Source organism: Dermacentor albipictus, chromosome 6 (genome assembly GCF_038994185.2).
Source record: "Dermacentor albipictus isolate Rhodes 1998 colony chromosome 6, USDA_Dalb.pri_finalv2, whole genome shotgun sequence".
Lineage (NCBI taxonomy): Eukaryota > Metazoa > Arthropoda > Arachnida > Ixodida > Ixodidae > Dermacentor > Dermacentor albipictus.
Genome location: NC_091826.1, coordinates 77,819,385 through 77,837,464, shown reverse-complemented (window position 1 = coordinate 77,837,464; position 18,080 = coordinate 77,819,385). Strand labels below are relative to the sequence as shown.

The 18,080-nt window shown below is 46.9% G+C and overlaps 1 protein-coding gene across 8 annotated transcripts in view; it reads left to right on the top strand.

Moving 5' to 3' along the window:
* Positions 1-18,080, top strand: part of LOC139061219 (uncharacterized) — a 51,378-nt gene that overhangs the window by 6,779 nt on the left and 26,519 nt on the right. For 2 of the 8 annotated variants that reach the window (XM_070540886.1, XM_070540885.1), the window contains exons 3-5: positions 10,476-10,541; positions 14,001-14,066; positions 15,627-15,668. In XM_070540886.1, coding sequence (XP_070396987.1) covers positions 10,476-10,541; positions 14,001-14,066; positions 15,627-15,668 — 174 coding nt within the window. The remainder of the gene's footprint in view (positions 1-10,475; positions 10,542-14,000; positions 14,067-15,626; positions 15,669-18,080) is intronic. The other 6 variants (XM_070540890.1, XM_070540888.1, XM_070540889.1 and 3 more) reach the window with 3 other exon arrangements.

The following is an 18,080-nucleotide window of genomic DNA, read 5'->3' as shown; positions in this document are numbered from 1 at the left end:
ATCAAACGCTTAAGTTTCCTCGCTTGCCTGAGAGAACTAAAGATGGCAGAAACTTTATATTTTCAGGAAATGGAGGACACACTACAGGTGACGTGTGCTTTAAGTTTGAAATGTTGATTGTGGCACTAGAGAAAATGTTTTGGCCAACATAAGTGTGGGATATGCAGCTTCTATAAAAAAAGATATCGTTAACAGGTGCTGGGAGGCATTATATACGTCAGTCATACAGGGGTATCGTTTTAAATCATCTGCCATAATTTCAGGCAGCTAAAACGTTTATTGAAAATGCACGAAACAGCCGAAACAACTCCGCTGGAAATTGGGGTCACATTCTGCAAGGTCGCACGAATGAGCTGTCTTTTTCTAGGAAATCTTATGGGCGAAAGCACCGGCTTTTTTTCTCCCTTCATGTCCAAAAAAAATTCAACGATGGCTTTTTTTGTAATCCCCTGCATATCCACATGCTGTCCGTGAATCGCAACACCTTATGGGAACATCAGCAGACACGCAGCATCAGCAAGCGAAGTGGTAATCTCGCTGCCAACCGTAATGCTAAAGGATACCATGACCCACCATTTTATTGTATTCACAGCACCCTTGCCTCGTATCTTGGCACATTCATTGTGGTGGTATTGGCGAAGAATGAGCACGTATGCCAAAATCGCATACAACGCCGAAGTTGCCTGTTCGGTATCAGTGTGACCCGATTTGTCTGCTAGGCCAGACAGCAGCGAGTCGTCTATTCGGGCAGACACCCAATGGCCCGTTGTTGTCCACTCAAGACCGCAGTCATTACGTGCCCAGGGACTCCAAGTTCCCTCCTCCCAGTTTTTATCGTGCGAGATCGGCCGACGTCCGTTCAAAGTAGGCGAAGTAGCCGAAGAAAGCTGTCGTTTTGGCTAAAAATGTTCTTCCATGACTGTCCAAACAAGTCGTGCTATTCGCAGCGCTGTGGATATACCACCACAATCATTTCGACAGCGGGACACTATATTTTTACAGCGCTGTAAAAATCGGTCGCATATGGTCCTGCGATGCTTTCGTTGGCTTCTCTCCTTCCACCCTTTGCAATGACCCCTGTTCTGGAGAGTAAGCCGGACCGGTGCCGAGGCGATGTAATAAAGTGTCACTTGGTGGGCTGCTCCTCGCGGCAGCCGCATTTCGATGGGAATGACATGCAGAAAACTATGGTCCACTACGATTTAGGTACGCGTGACAGTATGCCGAGTGATCAAAAAATAATTTGGAGTGCCTCATAATGAGATTTTCTTTTGGCCCGTGAGAGCCCAGAATTGAATTTTTCGGCCTATCTTGATACCAGTGCACAATGTGTCCTCGACTGCAAGTGTTTTGATGTGCTTAACGGGCACATCCTGGAGGCAGCGTGACGTCACAGCACCCAAACGCCTCCTAGCATTGGCCATCTGAACTAACCAATGATCGTCCGTGGCAGCACACTTTAGCAAGTTTACCGGAGAATTATCGCTTAACTTTGACGATCATCCTCTCGTAGTTTCTGGCTAATTTTCGCTGGTCTCGCGGGCCACCGAGGCAAGCATCCACGCGGTGTTTTTAAACCCGTGTTCCATCTTGTGGAACGGAAATATTTTTCTTTTTCATTGCCTTTTGACTCTGAGCTCTGGAGCACAGGTGTGTGCTCGGAGATAAACCGTTGAGAGCTACTCGAAAGGCTTCTTTTTGTGTGTAGTACGTGCGAGTTTGCATACGTTATCAGACTTCGACCCGTACGGCTGCTCTGTTCAGACTTCCTGCTCGCTCTGCCTATGCTGTAGGGCGCGGGGCAGGGAAGCACTTCTGAGCGATATGTGTACGCTTGATTGCTCTTCATATCTTGTTTGTGTGTGTTAAATCAATCTTTGAGGCGGAAGCTTGACAGAGAAACATTCTTGCACCCTCCAGTAGTTGGTACCACTTTTAAAAGCTTCTTTTAGAGTCGAGCTACCTAATGCAAGCGTCATGCATGTGAGGCTGTGTGAAGAGGGATTTACAGTGTAGTCGAGCCCTGTCAGCTGTTAACTATGACATGACAGCTGACGCATTCAACTGTCATGTGGTAAATGCTTCATTTTGAATTGCCTATGGTTGCATTATCGAAATGTCGAAAATAATTCATTCCCGACATATCTTAAACACCTTTACTACGCATTTGATCTGTCACATTAATTGCTGCACAGTGATCTGGGGTTGCACATACAAAATTCACTTAAAGCTCTTCGCGTATTTTTTATTTAGATATTTTATGATATATTTTATATATTTTTATATTTATTTGGAACTCCGAACACCCTCGGCGCTCCCGATTTGACAACGTGCAATGTCGTCTTGCTCGTGCATCTCACTGTTCATCGAAGACTAACCTTAACAGAATTCTCGTCTTGCCCTTAGCTTCGGGCGGTCGATAGCGCTTTGAGCCGTCTTTTTATTGTCCACAGTAACTACAAATTACGGCCAAACTACCTTACATGTGCCTCAGTGTAGAACAGCCTTGATAGAGAGAGAGAGAGAGAGAGAGAGAGAGAGAGAGGGCTCTTTATTAGAACAGAGAATTTTGCCGGCGCGTATATAACCGCTGGCATTCTACTCTGTATAGGGATGGGGAATGGGATTAAAAGATTCCAGAAAAGAGTGGGAGAAAAAAAAAGGATAAAAATAAATATGAAATGTCCGAGTGGACCTGATACTAATTTTTACACGTGACATGGCGGGTTAATTTAGGCTTTTGTATGGGAAGGATGCAATTTTTAAAGTTTTCCTATTTGACCAATTTCTGTCAGGTATTTGAACAATAAATCCAAAACCCGTCACTGTTTTGAAGGGCCGGGCATTGGACCTAAGATGCTCGGTAATGTTAACGGTTCGTGGCGAATCATGTCCATTTGGTGCTAAAAAAATTGTCTCTCGTCGCGGTACACGGGGCATTCTAGTAATATGTGCTCAATTGTCTCCAAGTTGCGACAGTTATCACAGTATGGGTTAGTGGTAAGTCCTATGCGGTACACATAATTGTTCGTATATGCCACGTTCAGTCGAAGACGATGGTACAATGTCTCTAAGTGTCGAGGAAGTGGTCGTGGAATTTTCGGTCTCATTTCTGGGTCAATGTAACGTAGGAAGTTATCTTGGTGAAGCGGCAGATTCAAGATGCGGTTTTTTTCTTGATAGGCATATTTTTTTGCCATGGTTGAAGCGTCGGCTTTTGTAAAATATGTTCTTCTGAACTTGCGGTATTGGAGTCCATTTTTGGCAGCTTCGTCCGCTCTTTCATTTCCCGAAATGCCGGCCATGGCCAGGTATCCACTGGAACTTTATGCAATGCCCAGCAATCTTAGCCCTGTGGTGAAGATAAGCAATGTCAAATGCTCCTGGTTGATTATTGCAACGCTTGTGCCTGTTCCATATACTTTGTAGGGCTGCTTTTGAGTCTGTGAATATCACCCATGTCTTTGTCGGCTGCTGTCGAAGTATATACACAAGGGCCTCCTTAATGCCATAGAGCTCCGCTGAAGTAGATGATGTCGCTCGCTCAAGACGAAACGAGAATCGTTGTCCTGTAGAGGGAACAAAAAGTCCGCATGATGAACGATGGGGAGTTGTAGAGCCATCTGTGAAAATGTGCGTTGCGGCTGCGTATTCTTTGTGCATATATTCTAAAGCTATCTGATAAGTCGCTGCTTGAGGCATTTTCTTTTTCGCACTGATTCCAGGTATGTATGGCACGATTTCCAGTGGGGACAGTGTCCATGGTGAAATGTTTCGCGGCATAATTTGTGACGCCTGAGCAGGAATCGAAATAGATATGCTTCCGACGGCCTGCCCAAAGCTAGATGTAGCACGGGTTCTGGAAATATCCTTTAAAAAGTGAGTCTTTGTATGAATGACGTGGCGGAGGCGTATCCGAAGTGTCTCCTGCGAACATAGCACTTCCAGAGGCAGGCATCCAGCTTCTGCTACAGTCCCTGAGCGGGACGACCCCTGCGGAAGGCCAAGACATACGCGAATGCAGTTGTTTCGTGCTGCCTCAAGTTTTCTCTTGCTTGTGGGAGATATTTTGTGCAGGATCGGGAGGTAATATCGGAGTGTTCCATCGACGTAGGCCTTATGGAGGAGCACCATTGATCGACAGGTGCTGCCCCACTGTGATCCGGCTAGAAATCGGAATACGTGGGACGCCGAGGAAATCTTCTCACTCAGTTTCTTCACTTGGGGCGACCATGTGAGGTTCCTCCAAGAAACCTTTGCGTCTTGACGTATGGAAGGGCGCGACCACCCAACACTAGTGGGTACTTTTCCATACACCTCCGCGTGAAAGCCATGGCAACGCTTTTGTCGGGGGACAATTTCAGACCCCTTGGATTTAGGTAGGCCGATATATTTGCTAGCGCTCTCTGGAGGCGTTGCTGGGGGGTACTGCGGGAACGCGCCGCACTCCAAATGCAGATGGCGTCCGCATACAGTGTGATTTTGACGCCAGTGGGCAGGTTTCTTTTCAGATGGATGAGGACTAAATTAAATAATACCGGGCTTAACACAGCTCCTTGTGGCACTCCCTTCTCGACGGCATAAAGCGCCGTGGGGCCATCCGGGGTACACATGAAAAGTTGGCGTCCTTGAAGATAGTCTGCAATCCATGCGTAGAGCCGTCCTCCAAGACCAAGGGTTTCCAAAGCGTCAAGTATTGCTGTATGATAGACCGAATCATATGCTGCCTTAATGTCTAAAAATAATGCAGTAGGTATGTTGCCAGAGACCAATTCTTCAATTGATGAGACCAAGGCAATGACATTATCAATTGCGGATCTATTTTGCCGGAAGCCATTCATTTCCTCCGGGTAAACTTTTGCAGTTTCCAGGAACCAATTTAGTCGTTTGTAGATCATTTTTTCGAATAGCTTCCCTACGCAGCTAAGCAGAGATATGGGTCTGAAGGAGGCGTAATTTGTTGGCTGCTTCGATGGTTTCAATATAGGAATGACTTTCGCAAGCTTCCATTCCGTAGGAACCTCCCCAGTTATCCATGAGGCGTTGTAGTATTGCAGAAGGCGTAGGCGAGATGTGTGACATAGATTTGCGAGTGCTTCAGCCTTGATAATAAGCACTATACGAATAGCACAGCATGCATTCTTCAAAAACATTAAGGCAAACATTCATTGAGAATGCTTAACGCTGTGCGGCAACCTGCACGACCTCGATTTCACCTCTAAAGCTTGCGTTGACAATGTAGAACAAAATTGTTAGAAAATATAGCTTGTGGGTAAAGCTATCTCTGCTACTTTACCTTTGCATTCCATATTTCAGCTGATTTTGTTTAATGAAGCTGTAGGAATAGCTCCTGCCATAAAGTGGTTTCTTAACAATCAGAAGGGACCCTTTAACCAATCCGTTTGGCAAAGTGTTTACTTTTGGAATTGTATAGCTTAGTTGAACACTTTCAAACTTCCAACCATCCTGTGCGAAATATCTCCTACGTGAAGCTTCGGTAGCGAGCCATAACTAGCCCGATTTACTTTACCTACTTCTCCAAACAAGTCTCGTATGTAATTTGAACATACCAGGCTTTCTTTTTTTTAAACATTAACAGAAATAAAAAAAAAATTGTCTGTGGTATATAGGACAAGTCTACTCCTTGAGATGGGCCACTCTAAAGCACATCATGCACAAGAAATGAAAATGCGTAACTGGCTAACAAAATTTTTGATCAAGCCTAATATTTAAAAAAAATTAGGAAATTATGCAGTTTGCACTCGTCATTTGTTTTGACTCGTCTGCAAAACTGCTTTTATGTGTATTCTTGGACAATTAGAACTACTTGGGCTTACATATGCACCTACATATCTACATGCATATTTTGTCAGGTTTTTTGGACTTGTGTACAGACTTTCTTAATGCATATGCTGACTGACTGACTGTTCTGTTATACATCTGTGACATCTGGACACATTTTGGCATAACGTTTTTCTTCAAGGTATAGCGCCGGTGCCAACTAAAGACGCCGACCACTCCTATTACTTTACGTCACTAAACATAGTGCGTTCGAAGCCGATGCAATACTGGATCATGCAATACTGGACGCCTTAGAAGCTGTAGGTATTGGTGGACGCACCTTTCGCTGGATATGCAACTATTTGAATGGGAGATCTCTTTTTATTTTGACTGAAGACGGACCAACGCAGCCTAGCTATACCAGTCGTAGTGTACCGCAAGGCGGAGTACTCAGCCCTACCCTTTTTAACCTGGTGCTCGTTGGTCTCGCTGATTCGTTACCGCAAACCGTTCAACTCTCCGTATATGCAGACGACATCTGCATACGGGCTTCAGGCGTGACACGTGTACAAGTCCGCGCACGACTTCAAAAAGCCTCAACGGCTGTGTCAAGATACCTAAGAAAACAAGGCCTGGAGCTTTCCGCTGAGAAATGTGCACTCGTTGCTTTTACTCGCAAATCGATGGCCCCTTATGCTTTGCGGATTAATGACCAAATTATACGATACAGCCGAACGCACCGATTTCTTGGCGTCATCACTGATAGAGACTTGTCTTGGAGCCCTCACATCTCGTACATGACAAAGCGTTTGGCCGCCATTGTGGACCTTCTTGCGTTTCTCGGCGGGAAGTCCTGGGGCGCGACAGTACCGTCAATGTTGCAGCTATACAAAGCACTGTTTTTGGGCTTCCTGCGGTACAGCTTACCTGTAATAGGAAATACTTGCACTACGAATATTCGCAAACTCCAGAGCGTGCTAGCCCAAGCACTCAGGACTTGTCTCGGTTTTCCCAAAACGTCATCGATTGCGACAGTGGCCATAGCCAGAGACGCTCCTTTGACAGTATATATTGATACAGATGTCCTGAGAGCGCACATCCAGCAAGTTATAGGCGTCACGGGTCATCTCTTGCACTTCATACATACGTTCCTCAATGATCGTCGCATCAGAGTTCGTCTCGGCGACACTTTGAGCGATGAAATACGTATATTTCGCGGTGTGCCACAGGGGAGTGTTTTATCTCCCTTATTATTTAACACTGCCATGAGTAGCCTCCCAAGTGTACTAAACCATCGAACACCAGTGAAGATATCTATATATGCCGATGATATCTGCATTTGGGTCTCCGGCTACCAGCATCGCCGCCTTGCACGAATAGCCCAGGGAGCAGTAAAAGCCATTCAGGGCCACTTGGCAGCGATTGGATTATCACTATCAGCAGAAAAATCATTCGTACTATTTCCTGGAGTGAAAAGAAAATCTACACGTTTGACGCTGAATTTGGACGGATACCAGATTCGACAAGTAACCAACGTCCGATTTCTGGGCGTTACCTTAGACCACAGGCTACTCTGGCGCCGCGGTGTTGACCACGTTGTGGCGTCATCGTCACCCAGGATACATGTGCTCAAGCGAGTCGCTGGCATACGCTGGGGCAACCACCCGACGTCCATGCTACGGCTACATACAGCGTTGGTTACAAGTCGAATTCTGTATCAGCTACCTCTGATGTCACCCTCAGACAGCCAATACGAGCGCCTAGAAGCCATCCACAGAAAAGGTATCCGACTTTGCCTTGGAGTCCCTTAGCCAGCGTCAAACAAGAAAGTGCTCTACGAAGCTGAGTCACGCCCTCTACGACTTCAGGCTTCCCAGGCTCTGATGATCCAGCTCCTACGACTGCGTGAGTCTACGCCCGGTAGAGCGCTCTTACGACGTATAGGTAACAGGCCGCGCTCACATTTTTATGCAGCATTGAACACGCTTCGCGTATTAGGATTGCGCTGCTCGAGACAGAGGGAAAGGATAGAACCACCCTGGACATTCGAGGACTTAAGCAACTTAAGTGCAACTTAAGTGTACCACGACTGCAATCAAAGAGCTGCATTCCATCTGCAGAAGCCAAGTCATTAGTCCTAGAACACCTGAACACGATTTACCCGAGTCACCTACAAGTATACACAGATGGTTCTGTCAAGGCAGACGAAGACCGCCGTGCAGCTGCATTCTATATTCCCTCTGTAAGATATACGTGGTCTGGCCGTCTGGACTGTATAGCCTCGTCGACAGTTGTGGAAGGCGCAGCAATAGATTCTGCTCTGCGCAAATTAAAGACTTTGCCTCCGCAGAATGTGGTTGTCCTTACGGACTCAAAGGCCGCATTACAACAAATATACCGTGGTTTGCCATCCCTCAAGTTCCCACGCAAATCACTAGCCATCATGAAAGAGCTCAACAACAAAGGCTTCACAGTAAAGTTTCAATGGATTCCTTCCCACATTGGTATCTCAGGAAACGAAAAAGCTGACGCGCTTGCATACGCAGCGCTCTATCATCCTCCCAAAATCAAGGCCCCAAAGAGTAATCAAGTGCAAAAATCTGACATTCGAAATCACTGCGTCGCTTTGGGTTCCACCGCATATGCCCTGCGTAACCAAGCGATTGCACCGGGAGGAAGCCACACTTCTATATCGAAGAAGGACAGGATCTGCAAATACACCGGCCTGGTTATTTAAAACGGGGCGAATCAATTCTCCGAACTGTTCGGCATGCAACGAGACAGGAGACATTGAGCACTTCTTGTGGTCCTGCCAGCAATTCCAAGATGAAAGAGACACTCTCCTGAAGAATCTGCAAAGCAAGAACCTTCCGCATGCGCGCCTGCACCACCTTATATTTCCCGCGGGATTAGTTATAGCCCGAAAAGAAACTTCGTCTCCTCATCGAGTTCTTAGGAGAGACTGGTTTGATGGACACATGGTGAAACCATTCAGCGGTATTGTGCGAGACGCTCGGGCGGAGCAATTGCCGGCCTTGTTCGCCAGGCTAAACCCGCCTGTTGCTACAATGCACCACCACCACCACCACCACCAGCGCACATCCGACACCTGACTGGGATCCCCTCACATCATCTTGCTTGCTTGCCAGCAAAAAGGCCACTTTCAACTTTTGCTAAAACTATTGCAAGACATCAATCGTACTTGCCATCAGAATTTGCGCCCGCTACACGATTGTCAGATCCACTGTGGTGTCTCCACCAGCCCCAAGTTCCACTGACAATTCCAGGAATCAGAAAGAAAGCTGGAGCGCCATTGCAAGCTTTGAAACAAGCAACACTGGAGCACATTCACAACGTGCACAGATTCCGGCAACATGTATACACAGATGGTTCAGTAAAACTCAACAGCTCTGCTGCTGCAGTCATCATCCCGGCACAATCTGAGGAAATCAAATTAAGAACTTCATGTGTGACCACATCGACGGGTGCAGAACTCGCGGCGCTCCGTGCTGCACTTGATTTCATTAAGCAGAAGCCTCCGCAACAATGGACAGTCTTTAGTGACTCCAAGGCAGCCCTTCAGTGCATACGAAGCCCAATGCGCCACGGACCGAATGAACAACTGGCCTCAGAAATTCGGCACATATATCATCAAAGCTATGACAAGGGACACGACATAATCTTACAGTGGATTCCAGGACATAGTAACATCAGCGGGAATGACCACGCCGACGAAGCCGCCCGATCTGCACATGAAAGTGGTCAACGAGTCGTCATTCCGCTTTCGCGAACAGACGCTGCGGCTGAGTTGTGATTGATGCCCCGTGAGTGTACTTTGCCCCTGTGGGACTCAAATGTTTTCACCATGTGTCGGTTGCGTTCATTGTCTCCGGACATACGGATGCACCTCCCGCCTGGATTACCACGACGTGAACAGACCATGCTCTACCGTCTGTGGCTAGGCGTTGCCTTTAAAAACGCCTATGCTTTCCTCATAGGAATGGCCAACAGCCCCACGTGCGACACATGTAACATCGACGAGACGCTCGCACACATTATCTGTGTCTGCCCGCGATACAGTGCTGAGAGACAAGTGATGTGCAGTGTACTGGACCAGTTGGACAATCGTCCACTTTCAGAACTAAAAGCTTTAGGCCAATGCTCCGAAAGGACATCCGCGTTGAAGGCCTTACACGCGCTAGTAAGGTTCTTGCGGTCTACGGGGCTTCACGACAGACTCTAAGAATGCCGCCCCCTACCGCTCTGTAGTGTACGCGCTTTGTTCGTGCTTGTCTCCTTTTCTATCTCCCTCTTCCACTCTGTTTCTCTTTTTATCCCCCTTAACCCTTCCCCCTGCGCAGGGTAGCCAACCGGAACTACCTCTGGTTAACCTCCCTGCATTTCTCTGCATTATTCTCTCTCGAAGCCGATAGCACTGATGAAAATATTTCAAATGTGTCGCAAGCATCTTGAAGCGCTTCCGAGTTCATCGGCGTCGCAAGTTCGAATATGTGTAAGTTCCCGTAAAATTAGTCGGAAAGTAGAAGTCGGGGTGTTTGATCAGTGCGGCATGCGTGCTGAAACGAAGGTTTCAATCGATAGACTGAATTGACGCCCCTAAGGGGTTAAGTTCAGTGGCATATGCTGTGCGTTACGAGGGTTTTGTTATGCCGTCTTCTTCTTTTTTTTTTCAGTCGACCCCCGGCCGAGTCGTATTTCCGCGCAGATAGCCCACCACACCGAACTTCCGTACATCCGGGGTATGACCACTGTCCAACGTATTCCGCTCGCTGGTTAATCTGCTCGTACGGCACCACGCCCGCACTACCTATACCTTCCGCACGAAAGCATGCTTCGTCGTCGTCGTCGTCGTCGTCGAGTATGCTGGAAACGTCGTCACTTTGTGAAGCGAAGACCCCGCTTCGACCTGCGGGTTGCAGCTGGGGTTACGCATGTGAATGTTTCGTGTGCCCGCGCCTCCCGCAGCCTGTTTTGATTTGGCTGTGGGAACGTGCACGTCTGAACATAGTCGCACCTGATCGGGCAGTTCGTGTTGGCGTGACGGTCAATGCGTATTGTACGCAAACGAATAACCGTTCAATACGAGCGCTGGTAACAGTATCCGAAAAGCAGAAACAAAGGAATCGAGCCACTAGGAATGTAAAGCGCGCCTCACAGGCGAGGGATAGTACGCGGCGTTACTTACACCATTGTGGGCCCGCGGTATACTCTCCATGGCGAACCGCTGGCAAAAACAAAACAAAAAACAAAAAAACTCGTCATGCACCTAATGAATCTCAGGTGTTCAAAATTAATCCGGAGCGCTCCACTAAGTCTCTGGTAGCCGCAGAGCTGATAAATAAATCGAGATAGGCCCGTCGACCTCGTGCAATAAGACAGCAGGAAGATGGCCTTCTGCGCGGAGTTGCTTCTTGGAGCACTCGCCTGGAACCTTCTTTTCTGGCTATCCAGTACGTCTATCATGAGACTATGAAGTACTTCTATGAGACGACTATCCAGTACATGAAGAGACAGAAAAATTTAATGAGCAAGGCAGAGAGGCCTGCCTAAAGTACGTTCATCCAAAAGTTATTCTGTGCTCGGGACAAGAAAAATGCAAAAAACAAGGAATAACAAGATCTGCGACCATAGCAAGAAAAATCTGCCCCAGAGCCTTGTGTCCAGGCCCGTACCCTTTACAAACGCCAAGTAAGGCCTTGTTCACTTGAAAACTAGTTAGTCACGCTAAGGGCTCTGATAACGATTGGCTGTCGAGACGTGCTAGAGTAGCCATGCTAAGTGAAAATCGCTCCGGTGAATACTAAGCAAGACGATATTTTTTTCTCGCTCCCCGAGCACAGTACACTTACACGTTAAGATGAAGCCGGAAGTTATTTTTCAGAGTTGATACACAACGTTGAAAATGAACTTATCCTTGTGCGCTCAGATATGCATGACCCAAACGACAAATGCAACTGCACTGAAATTGAGAGGCAGATGTCGCCTTATTGTATCTGTAGGGGCACAAAGTATATCGCTGCATGCCCATTTAAGTTGCTCTTCCTTGTCGGTCCTCTGCAAACATGTGCGATTTCGAGAGCTAGCGAAGTCGTATTTCTTTTCCGTCTGCACCGCTTTTCCATCCCCATTGACCTTATGACACGGATGCTTTCTCTACTAATACGGGCGTGGTGCTCCATATATTAACCTTCGCACGGCTGCTCTGTTCAGACTTCCTGCTCGCTCTGCCTATCCCGTAGAGCGCGGGGCAGGAAAGCACTTCTGAGCGATATGTGTACGCTTGATTGCTCTTCATATTTTGTGTTTGTGTGTGTTAAATCGATCTTTGAGGCGGAAGCTCGACAGAGAAACATTCTTGCACCCTCCAGTAGTTCGTACCACTTTTAAAAGCTTTTTTAGAGTCGAGCTACCTAATGCAAGCGTCATGCATGTGAGGCTGTGTGAAGAGGTATTTACACTGTGTAGTCGAGCCCTGTCATAGTGAACAGCTGTCAGCTGTTCACTATGACATGATAGCTGACGCATTCAACTGTCATGTGGTAAATGCTTCATTTTGAATTGCCTATGGTTGCATTATTGAAATGTCGAAAATAATTCATTCCCGACATATCTTAAACACCTCTACTACGCATTGGATCTGTCACATTAATTGCTGCACAGTGATCTGGGGTTGCACATACAAAATTCACTTAAAGCTCTTCGCGTATTTTTTATTTAGATATTTTATGATATATTTTATATATTTTTATAAGATTTATTTGGAACTCTGAACACCCTCGGCGCTCCCGATTTGACAACGTGCAATATCGTCTTGCTCGTGCATCTCACTGTTATTCGAAGACTAACCTTAACAGCATCCTCGTCTTGCCCTTCGCTTCGGGCGGTCGATAGCGCTTTGAGCAGTCTTTTTATTGTCCACAGTAACTACAAATTACGGCCAAACTACCTTACATGTGCCTCAGTGTAGAACAGCCTTGATAATAAGCACTATACGAATAGCACAACATGCATCCTTCAAAAACATTAAGGCAAACATTCACTGACAATGCTTAACGTTGTCGGCAACCTGCACGACCTCGATTTCACCTCTGAAGCTTGCGTTGACAATGTAGAACAATGTTGTTAGAAAATATAGCTTGTGGGTAAAGCTATCTCTGCTACTGTACCTTTGCATTCCATATTTCAGCTGATTGTGTTGTTTAATTAAGCTGTAGGAATAGCTACTCCCATTAAGTTAAGTTGTTTCTTAACAATCAGTAGGGACGCTTTTAACCAATCTATTTGGCCCCAAAAAGTGTTTACTTTTGTAACCGTATGGCTTAGTTGAACACATTAAAACTTCCAACCCTCTTGTGCGAAATATCTCCTACGTGGTGCTTCGGTAGCGAGCCATAACTTGTCCGATTTACTTTACCTACTTCTCCAAACAAGCCTCGTGTGTAATTTAAACATACCGGGCTTTTTTTTTAAACATTAACAGAAATTAAAAAAAAAGATTGTCTGCGGTATATAGGACAAGTGTACTCCTTGAGATGGGTCACTCTAAAGCACATCATGCAAAAGAAATGAAAATGCGTAACTGGCTAACAAAATTTTTAATCAAGCCTGATATAAAAAAATTAGGAAATTATGCAGTTTGCACTCGTCGTTTGTTTTGACTCGTCTGCAAAACTGCTTTCTTTTGTATGTGTTCTTGGACAATTAGAAGTACTTGGGCTTACGTATGCACCTATATATCCACATGGATATTTTGTCGGGTTTTTTGGACTTGTGCACAGAACTTTGTTCATGCATATGCTGAGTGACTGTTCTGTTATACATCTGTGAAAGCGCGACACATTTTGGGATAACATTTTTCTTCACGGTGTAGCGCCGGTGCCAACTAATGACGCCGACCGCTCCTATTACTTTACGTCTCTAAATATAGTGCGTTCGAAGCCGATAGCACTGACGAAAATATTTGAAATCTGTCGCAAGCATCCTGATGCGCTTCCGAGTTCATCGGCGTCGCAAGTTAGAATGTGTAAGTTTCCGTAAAATGAGTCTGAAAGTAGAAGTCAGGTTGTTTGATCAGTGCGGCATGCGTGCTGAAACGAAGCTTTCAATCGATAGACTGAATTGACGCCCCGATGGGGTTAAGTTCAGTGGCATATGCTGTGCGTTAGGAGGGTTTTGTTATGCCGTCTTTTTTTTTTCAGTCGACCCCCGGCCGAGTCGTATTTCCGCGCAGATAGCGCACCACACCGAACTTCCGTACATCCGGGGTATGACCACTGTCCAAAAGCATTCCGCTCGCTGGTTAATCTGCTCGTACGTAACCACGCCCGCGCTATACCTACCTTCCGCACGAAAGCATGCTTCGTCGTCGAGTATGCTGGAAACTTCGTCATTTTGTGAAGCGAAGACCCCGCTTCGACCTGCGGGTTGCAGCTGGGGTTACGCATGTGAATGTTTCGTGTGCCTCAGGCAGTGCATGTGGGCGTGACGGTCAATGCTTATTGTACGCAAACAAATAACTGTTGGATACGAGCGCTGGTAACAGTATCCGAAAAGAATAAAGGAATCGAGCCACTAGCAATGTAAAGTGCTCCTCTCAGGTGAGGGATAGTACGCGGCGTTACTTACACCATTGTGGGCCCGCGGTAAACTCGCCGCTGGTAAAAAACTCGCCGATGGTCCACCGCTGGCAAAAAAGAAAAAAAACGATCATGCACCTAATGAATCCCAGGTGTTCAAAATTAATCCGGAGCGCCACACTGTACGGCCGTCACTGGTAGCCGCAGAGCTGATAAACCGAGATAGGCCCGTCGACATTGTGAAATAAGACAGCAAGAAGATGACCTTCTGCTCAGAGTTGCTTCTTGGAGCACTCGCCTGGAACCTTCTTTTCTGGCTATCCAGCACATCTATCGTGAGACTATGAAATGCTTCTATCAGACGGCTATCCAGTACATGAAGAGAGAGAAAAGTTTAATAACCAAGGCAGGGAGGTCTGCCTAAAGTACGTTCATCTAAATGTTATTTTATGCTGGGCACAAGAAAAAGGCAAAAAACGGAATAACAAGATGTGTGACGATGGCAAGAAAAATCTACTCCAGAGCCTTGAGTCCAGGCCCGTACCATTTAAGAAGGCCAAGTAAGGCCTTGGCGGCTTGAAAACTAGTTAGTCACGCCAAGAGCTCAATATAAAGTCCTCTGACAATGATTGGCTGTTGAGACGGGCCAGAGTAGCCATGCTCAGTGAAAATCGCTCCGGTGAATACTAAGCAAGACGATATTTTTTTTTCTCCTTCGCCGAGCACACTACACTTATAGGTTAAGATGAAGCCGGACGGACAGTGAAAATCTGTTCGTTTTAAGTTATCCTTCAGAGTTGATCCACAAAGTTGAAAATGAACTTATCCTTATGCGCTCAGATATGCATGACCCGAACGACAAATGCAACTGCACTGAAACTGAGAGGCAGATGTCGACTTATTGTATCTGTAGGGGCACAAAGCATATCGCTGCATGCCCATTTAAGTTGTTGTTCCTTGTCGGTCCTCTGCAAACATGTGCGATGTCGAGAGCTAGCGAAGTCGGATTTCCTTTCCGTCTGCACCGCTTTTCCATCCCCACTGACCTTATGACACGGATGCTTTCTCTAACTAATACGGGCGTGGTGCTCCATATACTAACCTTCGCTTCGGGAGGTGACGGTTTGGTGGTTGGTGCATGACGTCCTGCGGGTTGCATCATCGTGTTTGGTGCTCTGTTTGTACCTTCTGTCGCAGCCGTTGCTGGTTGACTTTGCCCCCCCCACCCTTTATTTTTTAAATTTTCAGATCCGCCGGAACCCGACAACACCGTCGACGGACCGCTCCCCGGTAAGTACGACGTTGGAATTCGCGCACGCTTGTGGACCATTTTTTTTTTGCAAAAGCCCGGCGCCGTGTTCGTGTTCAGGGCAGGCGCTGACGCTATTGGAGTGCATTTACGAGGTACCTGTACGCTCTTTGTACGAGCCCGAAATGTCCAGCCTCTTTATTGCGATGGCAGTCGTATGGACACTGCTGGCGAATAATCGCCGTTGCCGTGATGTTCAGCCGTTTAATGCCCACAATCTGAGGATCTGCTTTCACTGGCGCCGCGCTTTACAAGCAGTGTAGTGGGGGTCTATGCGCTGCCATTGCACGGAGTGCTAAAGTGTTCGAGGGTGCCAGAAATTTCTACGCACCCTAGTACGTCGCGTCCGCGCATGGTCGCGCCCGCGTATGCTTAGTCCGAGAGGCTCAAGCACGGCGCTAAAACCTTGCTGTCAGTGCATCGCCTTTCGTGCGAAACTATTACAAAATGATAGACATTTTCAACGCGAGCTCCCGGGGTGTCGCCCTAGTGCCCTCTGTCTTGAGAACCTGCTGCAGCATGTGCCTTCATGTTTATGCGCAACAGTAGACCGGCACTCTCTGCTGCGGTCGCCAATTCGGGACGGGGCGGCGGGAGGGGCGTCTTTCCCGAGCGTTCGTCCGGAATCGAAGCTTTCGGACACCCCATAGCCCTCGAGCGACAGCACTTGCCAGTAGGCCCGGTCTGTTCGATTACATGCGCAAATTTTTTTTTTTACGGACGAGGGTACGAAGGCACGCCTACAATACAGTGCGTACAATATACAGCCCCCCCCCCCCCCCCCCCCCCGACAACTATTAAATCTTGGGACCTCCGAGTGCTCTAACGCTGTACTGTCCTGAAGTGCAGTAACTGGATGAACTTGAGTAATGCCTTCTCACTGTCGTCCATTGCATATTTTCGCAACCTCTGCAACAGCGCTGGGTGTTTAATGAGTTGACAAAATACTTGTTTTACCCTTGGAAGTGTCACGTCAGAAGTCGTGTTTGTGATAACTAAACGTTCGCGTCGAAGATTTAGTTACGTATATAGTGTTAGCGGCTCGACGACGAACGGTTTAACACGACTCGCGCCAAGTCTGACGGACGTAGAAATTCCTAAGCCTGTGTTAAATTTTGTACCTAGACGAATGAAATTAAAGCTAAGAAGGAAATGCATCGCGCTTAGGCGGATCTCATGTCAATTGACCTCCAGATTTTTGAATGTACATTTACACCGATCCACGGAAAAGCGCAAATGACTACCACTTTCTCGTAAAGCTCTGAACACCGACTGCGAGCATTGCTACTGAAATACTCACTGCGCCGCCAATAAATGCGATGTGCACAGGTCTGCAATTGCGCAGAACGACGAAGCGATGGCAATTGCAAACTGCGCATTACGTTGTCCAGATGTAGTAACGGAGTCGAGGAGAAGGGTGTGCTGGGGGGGGGGGGGGTGGACTTGGCGCGTTCCACCTGGACTGTGTGGCATCACCCGTGAGCGTGGTAAATTTAGTTGCTGTATCTATCCACTAAGGCAAACACAGAGCTCCTACGCCCGATCAGGTTATATTGTACGCGCACTTAGGTTTAGGTGCCCGTTTACAGAATCCGAGTGTCACAATCAGTCCGACAGGACTGCGGGTTAGTTATAACAGCACGACCGCGATGCCGAATACAGCATGCAGAGCATGTTGTACAGCATGTATGTCATCCCAATTAGAGCATTGCTTTCTCATGTTCGCGTACAATCCTCACCTGGTAATTCGCAGTGCTGCTGTGGAACAGTTTCTGTGTCTGCACACGTCTGAGTTGTTCTAGAGTTCAGATGTCCTCAGCGCGGTATGGCTCCTCGCGACTACCCCACTCCCATTAACAAATACTATTGCATAACAAATATTTGTCATGCAATACACACACAAAAAATATCCTACTGTGCTAGTAACCAGAAAACAATCACGATTTTATTTGCAGTTTCGACTATTGACAGTGTCATCCAATTATCCCTCTGGGCAACCGGTTAAAATAATAAACCGAACATAACGTACGTTATAGGCACTTTGTGCAGTAGTTTGATGTATATATGTGGTAACTTATCGAGGCGGGCGTTTTTATCGCTTTAATTATGCTTCTCATTTTTCCGTGGCGATTCTTTAAAAGAAAGAAACATTGCTGAATATCGGCTGTGTGCAAACACAACTAGCCCCCAGGAACGTCCTACTAAAGGTCGGAAAAGGATTTAACTCCTACAGTGTGATTTCTGGCGTCATTGTTTGAGCAGTAATAAGTAGTGAGTGCAGTACATGTGTATACCCATAGATATCTTACACGTATACATTGCATAGATATCTTAGGAGCTTATGCGCGCGATTTATTTTCGTTTTGCCGCAGGAGCAGAGCATTAACAGGAAG